The 14,162-nt window shown below is 42.6% G+C and overlaps 4 protein-coding genes across 4 annotated transcripts in view; 3 read left to right on the top strand and 1 right to left on the bottom strand.

The window, feature by feature from the left end:
* Positions 1–14,162, top strand: part of LOC113430880 (H-2 class II histocompatibility antigen, E-S beta chain-like) — a 343,220-nt gene that overhangs the window by 12,808 nt on the left and 316,250 nt on the right. The gene's annotated exons all lie outside the window — the stretch shown is intronic.
* The window catches only part of LOC113428989 (uncharacterized), a 288,768-nt gene that overhangs the window by 76,798 nt on the left and 197,808 nt on the right, over positions 1–14,162 (top strand). The gene's annotated exons all lie outside the window — the stretch shown is intronic.
* The window catches only part of LOC148131787 (transcriptional repressor CTCFL-like), an 80,095-nt gene that overhangs the window by 18,831 nt on the left and 47,102 nt on the right, over positions 1–14,162 (top strand).
* The window catches only part of LOC113428287 (H-2 class II histocompatibility antigen, E-S beta chain-like), a 165,864-nt gene that overhangs the window by 144,525 nt on the left and 7,177 nt on the right, over positions 1–14,162 (bottom strand). Inside the window, exons 3-6 of the mRNA XM_087958844.1 lie at positions 7,850–8,131; positions 7,599–7,712; positions 7,338–7,361; positions 6,055–6,254 (exon numbers count right to left, since the gene is read on the bottom strand). Of these exons, the coding sequence (XP_087814970.1) occupies positions 6,241–6,254; positions 7,338–7,361; positions 7,599–7,712; positions 7,850–8,131 (434 nt within the window). The 3' untranslated portion in view covers positions 6,055–6,240. The remainder of the gene's footprint in view (positions 1–6,054; positions 6,255–7,337; positions 7,362–7,598; positions 7,713–7,849; positions 8,132–14,162) is intronic.

Below are 14,162 nucleotides of genomic sequence, written 5' to 3'. Positions count from 1 at the left end.
TTTATTAGGGATGTCTTGCTAACTGCCTATGCTTTCCACCTGTTGTCTATTCCATTTGCACAACAGCATGGGAAATGCATTGTCAACCAGTGTTGCAACCTAAGTGGACAATTTGATTTCACAGAAGTATGATTGACTTGGAGTTACATTGTGTTGAAGTGTTCCCTTTATTTTTTTGAGCAGTGTATATATGTACATATATATGTGTTATGTCCCACCTTCTAAAATAAACAGTTAAGGCTGAAAGCAGCATTCCTTGTAAAGAAAGGCAGCAAACAGGAAAATGTTATGTCCCACCTTTTAAAGTAAACAGATAAGGCTGAAAGCAACAGTCCTTGTAAAGAAAGGCAGCAAACAGGAATTTTCACAGATAGCTCCAATAAGTAAAAGTTCCAACGAACTAAATCCAAGACTCAACAAGATTCTTCAGATCAAAATCCTTCACAAAATAATTCCAATAAGTAGAAGTTCCAACGAATTAAATCCAAATCCCAACAAGATATTTCAGATCAAAATCCTCCAAACTGTGCTCTTCAGTTCTCTCTTGCAAATAGACACTTTGTTCCGGACAAAGTGCAAAGTCATATCTCTCCCTTTATAGAGTAACTAATTAGTCTAATTGCTGGTCTGCTCTCCTACTGTATCCTCGTTGGTTCCTCCTTGTCAGGAGACGTCTTGTCCTGACATCTACCCAGCAATCATCCAAATTATCATCTTCTTCACCTGAAGATAACATTTGTTCCTCATTATCACCCGTTCCCGGCTGACCACCTAATTGAAGGGTGGAGGAGTTTGAAGGTTCAAGCCGATCTTGCAAATCAAATGCATTCATCTCCTCCTCATCGTTAGAACTTGCTGATTCATATAAGTCCTCCTCGCTGGAGCTGTCATTCAAAAAACCTGTAGCAGATGCCGGAATCACAACACTATCCCTCACCGCAGGGCCCTTCCCCCGGGTCTGGCGATCCGGATGCGGTTTCGAAGGGAAGCGTGCATGAAAGTCTCGAAGCAGATCCGAAGCATGAAGTGTAGATGCATCCGTCCAGGAACAAACCTCCGAGTCATCTACCCTCCTCCTGACCAAATACTGGAAACGACCTTTGAGCCAACGGGAATCAAGGACGTCGACCACCGTATCGTCAACAGCAGGCTCCTCAGAAGGCAATGATAACGGACCCGGTTCAGCAGAATCACGTAATCGACAAACAGAAGAATCAGGAATCAAAAGAGATTGATGAAAGACGGGGTGAATACGCATGGATCGTGGCAAAGTGAGGCGGTATGCCACGGGATTAATAACTGCCTCAATCGGGAACGGACCAATAAACCGATGATCAAGTTTTCTAATAGGGCGATCGACCTTCAGATGTTTTGTAGATAGCCACACTTTATCACCCACAACTAACGGAGGTGTATCTCGACGGGACCGATCTGCAAACCGCTTATAATCTTCTTTTGCCTTGTTCAATTGTTGTATCAGTAGACGGCGAACTGAGTGTAGTTCTTCCAAAAACTCTCGGGTCTCAGGAACCGGGAATCCATCATAGTTAATGGGAAGAAACGCGGATGATAACCCATATTTGCAAAAAATGGCGTGACACGGGTGGAGGTATGCTGCGAGTTGTTAAACGCGAATTCTGCTAACGGGAGGTATTTCACCCAATCGTTTTGTCGCAAATTAACAAAACATCTCAAATATTGAGTAAGAATCCCAATCACCTTCTCCGTCCCGCCATCAGTTTCCGGATGGTGCGCTGACGCTAAACATACTTTCACTTGCAAAGCCGCCATTAACTGTTTCCAAAATTCTGCCGTAAACTGGACCCCACGATCAGAAACCACTCTATCAGGCAGTCCATGTAGACGGAAGATATGTTGCAAAAATAACTGAGCCATAGTGCGGGACGATGGTAATTTCCGACAGGGAATGAAATGGGCCATTTTAGTCAACATATCCACTACCACAAGCACTGTTGTGAACCCCGATGAAGATGGTAAATGTGTCAGAAAATCCATAGAGATCGCTCCCCATGGTCTACTTGGAGTCGGCAAGGGTTGCAAAAGTCCAGGAGGTGCACCGGATGCTGCTTTTGCTTGCCTACATTGAACGCAAGAAGCGGCGTAAGAAGACACATCATGACGAACTCGAGGCCACCAAAAAGTCCGAGTGACCAAATGCAAGGTCTTGTGTAATCCAAAATGACCAGCGGCTGGGTTATCATGACATTGTGTCATGATGAGAGCCCTCAACGGTCTGGTAGGCACATATAATAAACCCTGATATCGAAGCAGATCGTCTTCAAAAGACCATGGAGAAGTTGGGCCAATGTCCTCCCGTCTCTGCTGCGTCCACACATCCAAACGTTGCGCTCTCGTAGTTGCGCCCGTAAATCTACCGGTTCCTGCAGTACGGCTAGAGATTCCGGTGGTAACACTGTCCGTAAAGGAAGAGGATCTTCGGCATAAGTATACTCCGGTTTCCGAGATAATGCATCCGCCCTCCGGTTCTGACCACTTGGAACATAAGTAACCGAGAAATTAAATCTGGCAAAAAATAACGACCAACGAATCTGCCTTTGATTCAATTTCCTAGCCGTGGTCAAATGTTCCAGGTTCCTATGATCTGTCCGAACCTCCACCTTGTGTCGAGCTCCCTCCAAATGATGTCTCCAAGTCTCAAAAGCAACCTTAATAGCTAACAACTCTTTTTCCCAAATGGTATAGTTGCGTTCCGAAGCTGTAAGCTTCCTAGAATAATAAGCGCAAGGAAACAAAAGAGCGCCATCCTCCGAAGCTTGTAACAGCACTGCTCCGATAGCGACATTAGAAGCATCTGTCTCGACCACAAATGGGCGATCCGGATCAGGATGCTTCAATATGGGTTCAGTTATAAATGCTTTTTTCAAAGTGTCAAAAGCCTGTTGTTGTGGAGGCCCCCACACAAATGGAACCTTCTTACAAAGAAGCTGGGTTATGGGATCCATTATCTTCGCAAAACCTGGAATGAAAGTCCGATAATAGTTGGCAAATCCTAAAAGTCGTTGCACATCTTTAACCCGACGAGGAGCTTCCCAACTACACAACGCCTCAACCTTTTTGGGGTCCATAGCAATGCCCACAGGAGAAATAATGTGTCCCAAGAATTCGATAGACGACTGAAAAAAGAAACATTTTTCTAATTTAGCATAAAGTTTATGTTCCCGAAGACGCTGAAGCACTTGATGCACCTGCTGAAGATGTTGCTCTTTAGATTTTGAATAAATCAAAATGTCGTCCAAATATATGACAACAAACTTATCCAACATGTCTCGAAAGATATCGTTCATTAAATGTTGAAATACAGCAGGAGCATTGGTCAAACCAAATGGCATAACGGTGTACTCGAAATGACCATAACGAGTGCCAAAAGCCGTCTTCCACTCGTCTCCCTTACGCATCCGAACCAAATTGTAAGCTCCACGTAAGTCAAGTTTCGTGAAAATTGTAGCTTCCCGTAACCGCTCCAACAATTCGGAGATGAGCGGTAAAGGATAGCTATTTCTCACAGTGATAGCATTTAAGCGTCTATAGTCACAACAAAGACGAAGTTCTCCCGACTTCTTCTTGACAAAGAGAACGGGTGCTGAAAGAGGGGATGACGAAGGTCGAATAAATCCCCGAGCTAGATTTTTATTCAAAAATTCTCGAAGTGCAACTAGTTCAGGCTCAGACAAAGAATACAACCTCCCTTTTGGTAATGGAGCGTCCGGTATCAAATCCACGGGACAGTCATAAACACAATGTGGTGGTAATTGATCTGCCTCCTGTTCACTGAAAACATCGGGAAATCCGACAGCTCTGAAGGAATCGAGGCAGCAGAAGCGACAATATGTTGGCCTGCGCAGACATGTCTCAGGTGGTCCACACATTGCAAGCTTGGAAAAGAAACAGCGTTCTGCGCCCAAGCCACCAACGGATCGTGTAGACGCAGCCAGGATACTCCGAGCACCAAAGGAAGATGGAGGTTCAAGTGATATAAAAACTTATCGCCTCCTCGTGATCCCCAATACGCATACGCAGTGGTTGGGTGGCAAGCGAATAGGTCCCGACTTGAGTTCGCGCCCATCTACGGTTTCCACCTGCATGGGGGGATTCACAGGCACTAAAGGAACTTTGAAATGTTTTACTGAAATCATAATCCATAAAGCTAGTCGTAGCCCCTGAATCCACCAGTGCCACGGCAGGGATTCCCTCCTTCCGAGATTGCAAGAATATGCGAGTGTCCAAAAGTAAATGTCGAGGAGGGCCAGAATTAACTTCAGCAATTTGAGATGAAAGTGAATACTGTGCCCGACCTAGGGTTTCCCTGAGGTCGGGCCTACCCGGTTTCCCGACGGACCAGCAATGGGTTTTGATACAGGTCCACGAGTCCCCTTCCGAGTGCAGGAATTTGCAAAATGTCCCGAACCCCCGCAATAAAGGCACAAACCTTCCTGAAATCTTCTCGATCGTTCCTGAACTGTTAAACGAGGGCGGAGTGCGCCTATCTCCATCGGCTCCTCTGCTGGAATTCTGGATTGGAAAACCCTCATAGACGGGGTGCGTGAACGAGGAAACACAGGTGGCTCTGCAACGGTCCGTTTACACCCACGATGTTGTAGGCGAGCTTCAATACGTAAGCATTGAGTAATCAATGTGTCCAAAGTTGAAGCACGCTCTGCATGAATTAGTTCATCCTTGATAATGTCGGACAAACCCTCTTGGAATGCTGCCATGTGAGCTGGTTCATTCCAGGTGGAGTCCATACACAACAAGCGAAATTCTGCAACGTATTCTTGCAATGAGTGTTTACCTTGAATAATATCCCTCAATTTTCTGTCCACAGTTTGAGATTTAATTGGATTCTCAAACATAACGTTCATCTGTTGAATAAACCCCTGGAAATCGTCCAGTAATGGACTATCTTGTACTAATAAGGGAGTAGCCCATTTGGCAGCCTGCCCGGTTAACAAACTAATAATAAAGCCAATTTTAACTCGATCGGTTGGAAAATCCTCCGGCCTCACAGAAAAATACAATTGGCACTGACCCAAAAATGTTGAAAACATGTCCGTTTGCCCAGAAAATTTATCTGGCATAGCTATCGAATTTTTCTCACAGGGGGTGCAGGGGAACTCCAGCTGCAGCTGAAACAGTTTGAGAATTGGCAACGAACGATAATAATTGTGTTACCTGATTTTGAAGGGATACATTGCTCTGGAGTAATTGATTTATTTGCATCTGTTGCTGCTCCACCAATTGTTGCATTTGAGTTGAATCCATCGTTGCAAAGATGGTCTGTTAGGTCCGGAACAAAAATGTTATGTCCCACCTTCTAAAATAAACAGTTAAGGCTGAAAGCAGCATTCCTTGTAAAGAAAGGCAGCAAACAGGAAAATGTTATGTCCCACCTTTTAAAGTAAACAGATAAGGCTGAAAGCAACAGTCCTTGTAAAGAAAGGCAGCAAACAGGAATTTTCACAGATAGCTCCAATAAGTAAAAGTTCCAACGAACTAAATCCAAGACTCAACAAGATTCTTCAGATCAAAATCCTTCACAAAATAATTCCAATAAGTAGAAGTTCCAACGAATTAAATCCAAATCCCAACAAGATATTTCAGATCAAAATCCTCCAAACTGTGCTCTTCAGTTCTCTCTTGCAAATAGACACTTTGTTCCGGACAAAGTGCAAAGTCATATCTCTCCCTTTATAGAGTAACTAATTAGTCTAATTGCTGGTCTGCTCTCCTACTGTATCCTCGTTGGTTCCTCCTTGTCAGGAGACGTCTTGTCCTGACATCTACCCAGCAATCATCCAAATTATCATCTTCTTCACCTGAAGATAACATTTGTTCCTCATTATCACCCGTTCCCGGCTGACCACCTAATTGAAGGGTGGAGGAGTTTGAAGGTTCAAGCCGATCTTGCAAATCAAATGCATTCATCTCCTCCTCATTGTTAGAACTTGCTGATTCATATAAGTCCTCCTCGCTGGAGCTGTCATTCAAAAAACCTGTAGCAGATGCCGGAATCACAACATATATGTATACGTATGTGTATGGGTATGTATATATAAGAAAGAGAGGCCCCCAAAGGAAGCTGCTGTCCTCCTCCTCCCCCCAACCTGCCACCTTCAGCTTCTATTTCTTAGAGGTTGCAAACAGGACAAAGAGTCATCAGCCGCTAAAGAAAACAATATCCCTTTGCATTGGAGAGCAGGATTAATTCATGAGGGCTGCAGAAAAAGAGAAGGGGAAGAAAATTAGAATATAAAGAAAAACTTTACTGTAAATAACATTTTTTCTTCCCTTTCAGCCCCCCAACCCCCAAGGCAGGCCCACACTGCAGGGGGGTGATTGACAGGCAGGGACCGATAGAGGGAAAATCTGCCCATTTCAGGGAGGAAAAGGCTGGGAAGGACCAGGGATTCCTCCCCATTTCATCTCCAGGGGATTCTGGGCTTCTCCCTAACTGTCTTAATTAGAAGATTTATCAAGAGGGAGACCCCCTCCCCCTCCCCCTCCCCCTGCAGTTATTTCGTATAATCAGAAGATGGGGCCAGGTGGGGGTGGCAGCAATGGGGAGCCTGTGGGTCACGTGGCCAGAATTGGGGTGAATTCCGGGAAGGAGAAGGGGTGTCTGAAAGAACAGCCTGTCAAGGTTCCAACTAATGAACCCGAATGAGTCCCCATGGGGTGTCAAGAAGGATCATCTGGGACTAGGGGGAGGGGAGGGAGGGGTCCAGTTCACAGTGGAGTTTTGGAGGGAGTTCATGAAGTTGGTAGGGTCATCATTCTCTAGGGCTAAGCTGCACCTTCCATCCGAGTACGGATGGAGCTGCAGACCGAGCTAACGCAATGATAGAACAATACCTGAGATGCTCTGTTAATTATCAGCAATTTAGCTGGGAAAATCTCCTGCCATTTGCTAAAGTGGCCCACAATACCGTAGTGGATATTAACATAGGACTCGACCCTTTTAAAATAGCCAAAGGGGTGGAATTTCTCCCCATGCCTGAATCCCCTCAGGAACCCCTCTCCACACTGAGCCTAACAGGATGGGTGGGTTGCTTACAAAATATAGTGGGGATGTAAGCCTGGGGTGCTCCCCAAAACTTGGAAAAATTCTGGGAAATATTTTAGCGTTTCTGTGTATTTTGCTTTTGATTGAAATATTTTTCAGGTCTTTGTAAGTAAAAGCGGCCCAAAACCCAAAAATTTGCTGTATTCACAGAAAGGAGATAGTTTTAAAAATATTAAAAAGAACACCTATAACTTGTAGGAGGGGATGAGATGAGGGAGGAAGAGAAGAAACTCACCTGCAGGAGGTTGGATGGGAATTGCTAGAAGGAGAAAAAGAGCCAATCAGGACCCTTCATGGGCTGGAGGACTCAAGAGGGTCCCACTGCCCACTGATAGCCCATAATAGGTTGCAGGATCTTCCCTTAATAACTCCTCCAAGAACAGAAGTTCCCCAAACTATTCTTCAGGGAAACCCTCTTGGCCACCTGCTGAATGATGAGTGGCCTCCACTAGATGGTCCCCTCCCTACAACCTCTCCTCCAGCCCCCCAGACTCACCTTTCTTGCTCTTCAGGTGGGAGAAGAGTCCCATAGCCAGGAAGGCCGCTCCTATCACGGCCCCCATGATCCCTGTCCAGAGTTTCCTCTTGGCAGAGCTGGAGGAATGGGGCTCTGGGGTAGGAGAAGGAGTCTCACCTGAGAAGGAGGATCAGGCCCACCGTCCCCCAGGAGGGTCCATTCCGGCTCCCCCCACAGGGAGGTTCTCTCCCCCTTCTCAGGGCAGGAGGGGAGGGAGGGGAGGGGCTTACCCCACTGGACGGTGATGGGGGCCTCCAGGCTGACATGCCCCACCTGGCAAGTGTAGACGTCCCCCCGCTGGGGCTGGGTCTCCAGCATCACCTGGAGCTGGTAGGTCCAGTCTCCGTTCTGGAGCTCCTCCCCGAAGGCCACACCCTCCTCCTCCAGCTTCCCGTTCTTCAGCCACTGGATCTCAATCTCCAGCAGGTAAAAGCCCGTGGCGGTGCAGAGGAGGATGGTGTTGGGGGAAGCGGGGTCCATCTTGGTGGGGGAGATAGTGACAGTGGGTTTGGCTGGAGGGAAGGAAGGAAGAGAAGGAGGCACATGAGAGGCACAGGAGGGCCCAGAACAGGAGACCAAGTTGGTTAGTTCAGGCCAGGATCCCTTTTCACTCCTGAAAATATTCTGTGTTTTGAGTCATCTTCCAAAGTAAATTGCAGCAAGAAATTAAAAGGGATCCTGAAAGAGGGAAAAAAGTGAAATCCTTCCTGATTGGGATCAGTTGCAGCCTCCAAAAAGGAAGAATTCCCCAAATAGGCAAATCCAACAGGGATAAAGGCTAGAAATGCCCAGAGGTGGAAGGAACCTTCTGCCAGATGTGGTGGAGATGGAAAGAAATAACGCAGAAGACGGGAAGGACAAATGCAGCAGGATTTGAAGGATTCTCGGGATCTCATGGAAAATGGAACCACACTTTTAATCAGGTGTAATACCACATTTGTTTGTTTGTTTAGTACATTTAGTTATTTATTAAATTATTTGCCAAAGTGGCCAACTATCCCAAAGACTTACAGACCCTCTCCTAGCCATGACTGCCACCTGCTCTTCAGGAGTCCAGGAGAATCTCCAGAATTGGGAACTGAATATACAGAATATGGAGGAAAAATCAGAAATGGAAAAAAAGGAGGAGGAAAAGGAAAAGGAGGAGGAGGAGGAGGAGGAGGAGGAGGAGGAGGAGGAGGAGGAGGAGGAGGAAGAGGAGGAGGAGGAGGAGGAGGAGAAGAAGAAGAAGAAGAAGAAGAAGAAGAAGAAGAAGAGAGGAGGAGGAGGAGGAGGAGGAGGAGGAGGAGGAGGAGGAGGAGGAGGAAGAAGAAAGGACAAAGAGTTAGAAGAAAGAGAAACCAGTGAAATGGTTCAAAAGGAACAACAAATAACAGAAGAAGAAAAAAGAAGCTGAATATTAGATGTTAATGATGGGTATAATACATAAGAGGGGGGATATTGAGACTGGAATGCTGATAAATGAAATAGTTAAGGAAATAAAGTAACTAAAAGACTCAAGGTCCATCCCATCCCTGATAGGACCTAATGGTAAAGACTGCAATGATGACACCATTAAAGCCAACCTCTTTAGCACATTCTCCGGTTCAGTATTTGTAAACAGCAATGGATCATGCCCAGTATTTCCTAGTCAAACCACAGACAACTACAATGATCTAATACATATCGATTTTACAAAAGACAATGTTGAAAAAGCACTACACAATCTAAAACCATATCTATTGGACTGGATGGAATATGTGCCTACTTCTTAAAAAAGCTATCCACTGCCATAGCTGAACCTCTAAGCATAATCTTTGAAAAATCTTTCAGGACCAGCTCCTTGCCAAAACTATGGTCACAAGCCACGGTCATCCCCATCTTCAAAAAGGGAGACCCCAGCCTAGTTGAAAATTACAGACCAATCTCTTTATGCTGTGTCACCTGTAAAGTCATGGAATCAATTATTAACCAATCCATTATCCTCCACTTAGAGACAAACAACCTACTCTCTAATAAACAATTTGGTTTCAGAAAAAAGCTATCCTGTAATGTGCAACTCTTACACTGCAAAAACATATGAACTACACAACTCAATCAGGGTAAAGCAATAGACGCAATCTACATAGACTTTTGTAAAGCCTTTGATTCAGTGGCACACGACAAACTACTCCTAAAACTAAAATCTTATGATATCTCTGGACACCTGCATTACTGGATAGAAGCATTCCTGTCAAACAGACAACAAATGATCAAAATAGGGAGCGTCCTATCAAATTCTGTACCTGTCAACAGTGGTGTCCTCCAAGGCAGTGTTCTAGGCCCAACTCTCTTCATACTCTATATAAATGACCTCTGTGATCATATTAAGAGCAACTGCGTTCTTTTCGCTGATGATGTAAAGCTGTTCAATACTACAGACAATACTGCTACCCTTCAAAAAGATCTTGACTATGTATCAGAATGGTCAAACAAATGGCAACTTCAAATCTCAACAAATAAATGTTCTGTCTTACATATTGGCAAAAAAAATCAGAAAATAAAATACAAGCTGAATAGTCAAGATCTTGTTGATGACCCAAGCTCTGTAAAGGACCTTGGAATACTCATCTCTAATGATCTAAGTCAGGGGTCCCCAACCACCAGTCCGCGGACCAGTACCGGTCCGTGGAACAAGTCCTACCGGGCCGCTGGCTTTTGATGGTGCTCCGTGAGCGTGAAAGCTCACGAAGCATGTTTTCATCAAAAAAGTGCTTCGGTGAGCTTTTCCGGGAAAGCCATTTACCGAAAAGCATCTTTTTGATGAAATGTGCTTTCGGTGAGGTCACCGGAAGCACTTTTCATCAAAAGATGGCGGCGCCCAGCTGATGCCGGTACCGGGCCGCAGTGCCCAGCTGATGCCGGTACCGGGCCGCGGCGTCAAAAAGGTTGGGGATCACTGATCTAAGTGCTAGAGCCCACTGTAACTACATAGCCAAAAAGGCATTAAGAGTTGTTAACCTCGCTTCCGGTTTGATGTCTCTTCAGTGACAGACAGAAATCTGCCATTGTGCACGGTTTCGGTCTGGGCTTGCCGCTGGAGTGCCCCAAGCCGGCTGGTTTCGGGGCTAAGCCACCCCGTAGAGGTGGTGAAGAAGGGGGAGACTGCCAGCAGGGCTGAGGAGAGCTGCATCTCTCCTCCTCAGCTGGCCATTACTCCCTTTCCTGAAGGCGGTTGCAGCGGCGGTCAGAAATGGCCACCACAAAGAAGAACTCGACCGGAAAAGAATGTGCAGGAGGAAGATAAGAAGTGAAAGTTTTGGCTGACTGGGTTAAATTGTAAAAGCAACATCTAAGGTACCTTGGAATTTAAACTTACAAAAAAATAACATCGCTCCCAAAGAAGAGTTGGAAGCAGTGAAGGAAAGTGAAAAGGGAAAGGTTTGATTTTTTTCTCTCTTCCCTTCCCTATACTGACAACCAAGAGACTTAAATAAGAAATCGGAAAAATCCGCTTTGACATCAACAGGCAATTAAGCTGAAAATAAAACAAAATGTCAAAGGGATAATAAAGATTTCTGGACACTAAATTTTTTTTTTCATAAGCAGGAAGGGAGAGAAAAAGAATAAGGGCAGGATCTGGAAGAGGGAGGAGACTGCCTGGAATTAAAAAGAATCTACAGTAAAACTTCAATAAGACTTCTAAAAGATACATTTTGACTGAAACTTTGTAACTAAACAGTAACCCCAGGAAGAGAAAGTGAAAAAAAAGAGCAAAAAGAAACAGCCTGCGTGTATTTGGATTATTTGGTGATCGTTGGATTCTTGGTTATTACATTTGAATGACTAAAATTAATCGGGTGGTTGTTTAAAAATTTATACAATGGCATCACTTCTAGATGAATTGAAAACGGAGCTTAAAAAGTACAAAGAAGATGCACAAGAAGGGAAGGGTTCTTTTGGCTTCGTTTTTCAATTCTTAGAAATGGAGATTTGGAACTATGAGAAACAATAAGAAATGTCTGTAAAACAAGAAGACTGGGACAAAGAAAAAGCCATCTTTAATGAACAAGTAATTTTATGTGGGGAAGAAAAACGAAAGGAAGGAAAGAGAATGGAGAATTTAAGACTTAAAAAAACAACCAAAGAAAAGAAAAATAATTCAAAAAATAAGTATAATACTGGAAAGCAACAGAAAACAGGAATACAGAAGAGAGAAATAGAGGTAGAGAGACAAGGGGGTAAAAAGGGGAGAGAGAAGAAGAGAGGGAAGAAGGAAAGGAAAAGAAGTTACAAAGGACCGGAACAAGATATAGAGAAACAGGACCTATTTAGAGATAATGGGTGAAAATTTAACTGAAAAAGGGATTCTGTAAAAGTACATAAGATTGTATTGTTATATTAGTAATAGAAATAACTTTAGAAAATTTGAAACAATGTATGATTAAAATGAAGGATAAAATAGTGTAATTTAGTGAAATGTTTGTTAATAAAATAAGTGAAATAAAATAAATGAGAAAATTGAATTAGGAAGGAACGGGAACATCTTAATTAGTTAATGTTTTATAAAATATAAGTGAAGTGGGGGGAATTAATGATGGAAAGCTTACAATTGTCCCCATAGAAGTATGATATTTAATTGAAAACTAATGGTAAAGAAGTTAAGATTTTAATGAATATTAATATTAATGATAGAATTGAATTGGAATGGAATGTGTTGTTTTAATTACAAACATTTATAATTGTTTTCTTTTTTTAAGAATATAGTGTGTATTTTAAGAATGTACCGAGCAGAATCCAAATGGAAGTTATGTATTATATTGAATGTTATAACTTTAGGGTATATATTGAAGCCTAAATAAGAGTTAAATGGATAAACTTAAAAGATATAAAGGCGTCATACTCCAACTACAGGAGAAATTTTGTTTAATGAGAAAAGATAATAGATAATTGAAACAGGACAGACAAAAAATATAAATATAATGATTTGAATTGAGATGAGATAATTAAAATAAAATTAAGGAAATTAAAAGAGGGGAGAAGTTATGCTGAAAATGTAAAATAGTAATAAGATATGGAATAGAATATAAAAATGAGCATGAAGTCGAATTTGTGTCTGTACGAAGAAATGTAACCCGGGATTACGCTACTTTTAAAAAAGATGGGTTTTTTTTGGGTTTTTTTTGTGAAAACTCAAATATAATTTACAACAAAAAAAAAGAGCTGTTAACCTAATCCTACGTAGCTTTTTCTCTGGTAATATCACACTACTAACTAGAGCATACAAAACATTTGTTAGACCAATACTCAAATACAGCTCATCAATCTGGAACCCACATTACTTATCTGATATTAGCACAGTTGAGAAAGTCCAGAAATATTTCACAAGAGTTCTCCACTCCTCTACTCATTGTAGAATACCTTATGCCACCAGACTTGAAATTCTAGACCTAGAAAACCTTGAATTACGCCATCTTCGGTCTGATCTAAGTATAGTACATAAAATCATACATTGCAATGTCCTACCTGTCAATGAATACTTCAGCTTCAACCATAACAACACAAGAGCACACAATAGATACAAACTCAAGGTTAACCGCACCAAACTTGATTGCAGGAAATACGACTTCAGCAACAGAGTGGTCAATGTCTGGAATACTCTACCTGACTCTGTAGTTTCTTCCCCAAACCTCAAAAACTTTAACCTTAGACTGTCTACTATTGACCTCACCCCTTACCTAAGAGGTCTGTAGGGTATGTACATAAACGCACCAACGTGCTTACCGTCCCTGTCCTATTGTTTCTTTTATTTTTCTTATATGTACCCATTTCATGTATTCATAACTATGTATATACTTATACCTATTATCTTGTAAGCAATTGACAAATCAAATAAATAAATAAATAAATAAAAATAAAATAGAGAGAGGAGATCAAAGAGGGAGGGGGGAAACTTTGAGAAATGGGAGAGAAAATATCAGAAAATGATGGTAAATGGAGGAAGGATTAAGGGAAAAAGCCAAAGGATGATAGAAAATGATGAACAAGCAAAGAAACAACAAATTAATATAAAAGAAAGACGTAGAATAGTTAGAAGTGGAAAAAAGACCTGGTATTTATATTAGAGGATCCATTGGAGTCAACACCTAAACTGATAGAAAAGATAGAAGAGTATGAGAAAGTAGCAGGTTTGAAAATAAATAAAGATAAAACAAAGATTTTAGCAAAGAACATGTTAGTAAGACAAAAGAAAGAATTGGAGAAAGTTTTGAGGATCCAGGTCACAAACAAGGTTAAGTATTTAGGGATACATATAACACCAAGATGTAGCACACTTAAGGAGGACAATTATCTACATAGACTTCTGTAAAGCCTTCGATTCAGTGGTACACGACAAACTACTCCTAAAAATAAAATCCTATGGTATCTCTGGACAACTGAATAACTGGATAGAAGCATTCCTGGCAAACAGACAACAAATGGTCAAAATTGGAAGCGTCCTATCAAATTCTGTACCTGTCAATAGTGGTGTCCCCCAAGGCAGTGTTCTAGGACCAACTCTCTTCATACTCTACATAAATGACC

The sequence above is a fragment of the Notechis scutatus genome, chromosome 2 (assembly GCF_049901735.1).
Source record: "Notechis scutatus isolate UNSWTSFEM ecotype Mainland chromosome 2, rNotScu1.2, whole genome shotgun sequence".
NCBI lineage: Eukaryota > Metazoa > Chordata > Lepidosauria > Squamata > Elapidae > Notechis > Notechis scutatus.
This window is presented reverse-complemented; position numbering and strand designations above follow the sequence as displayed.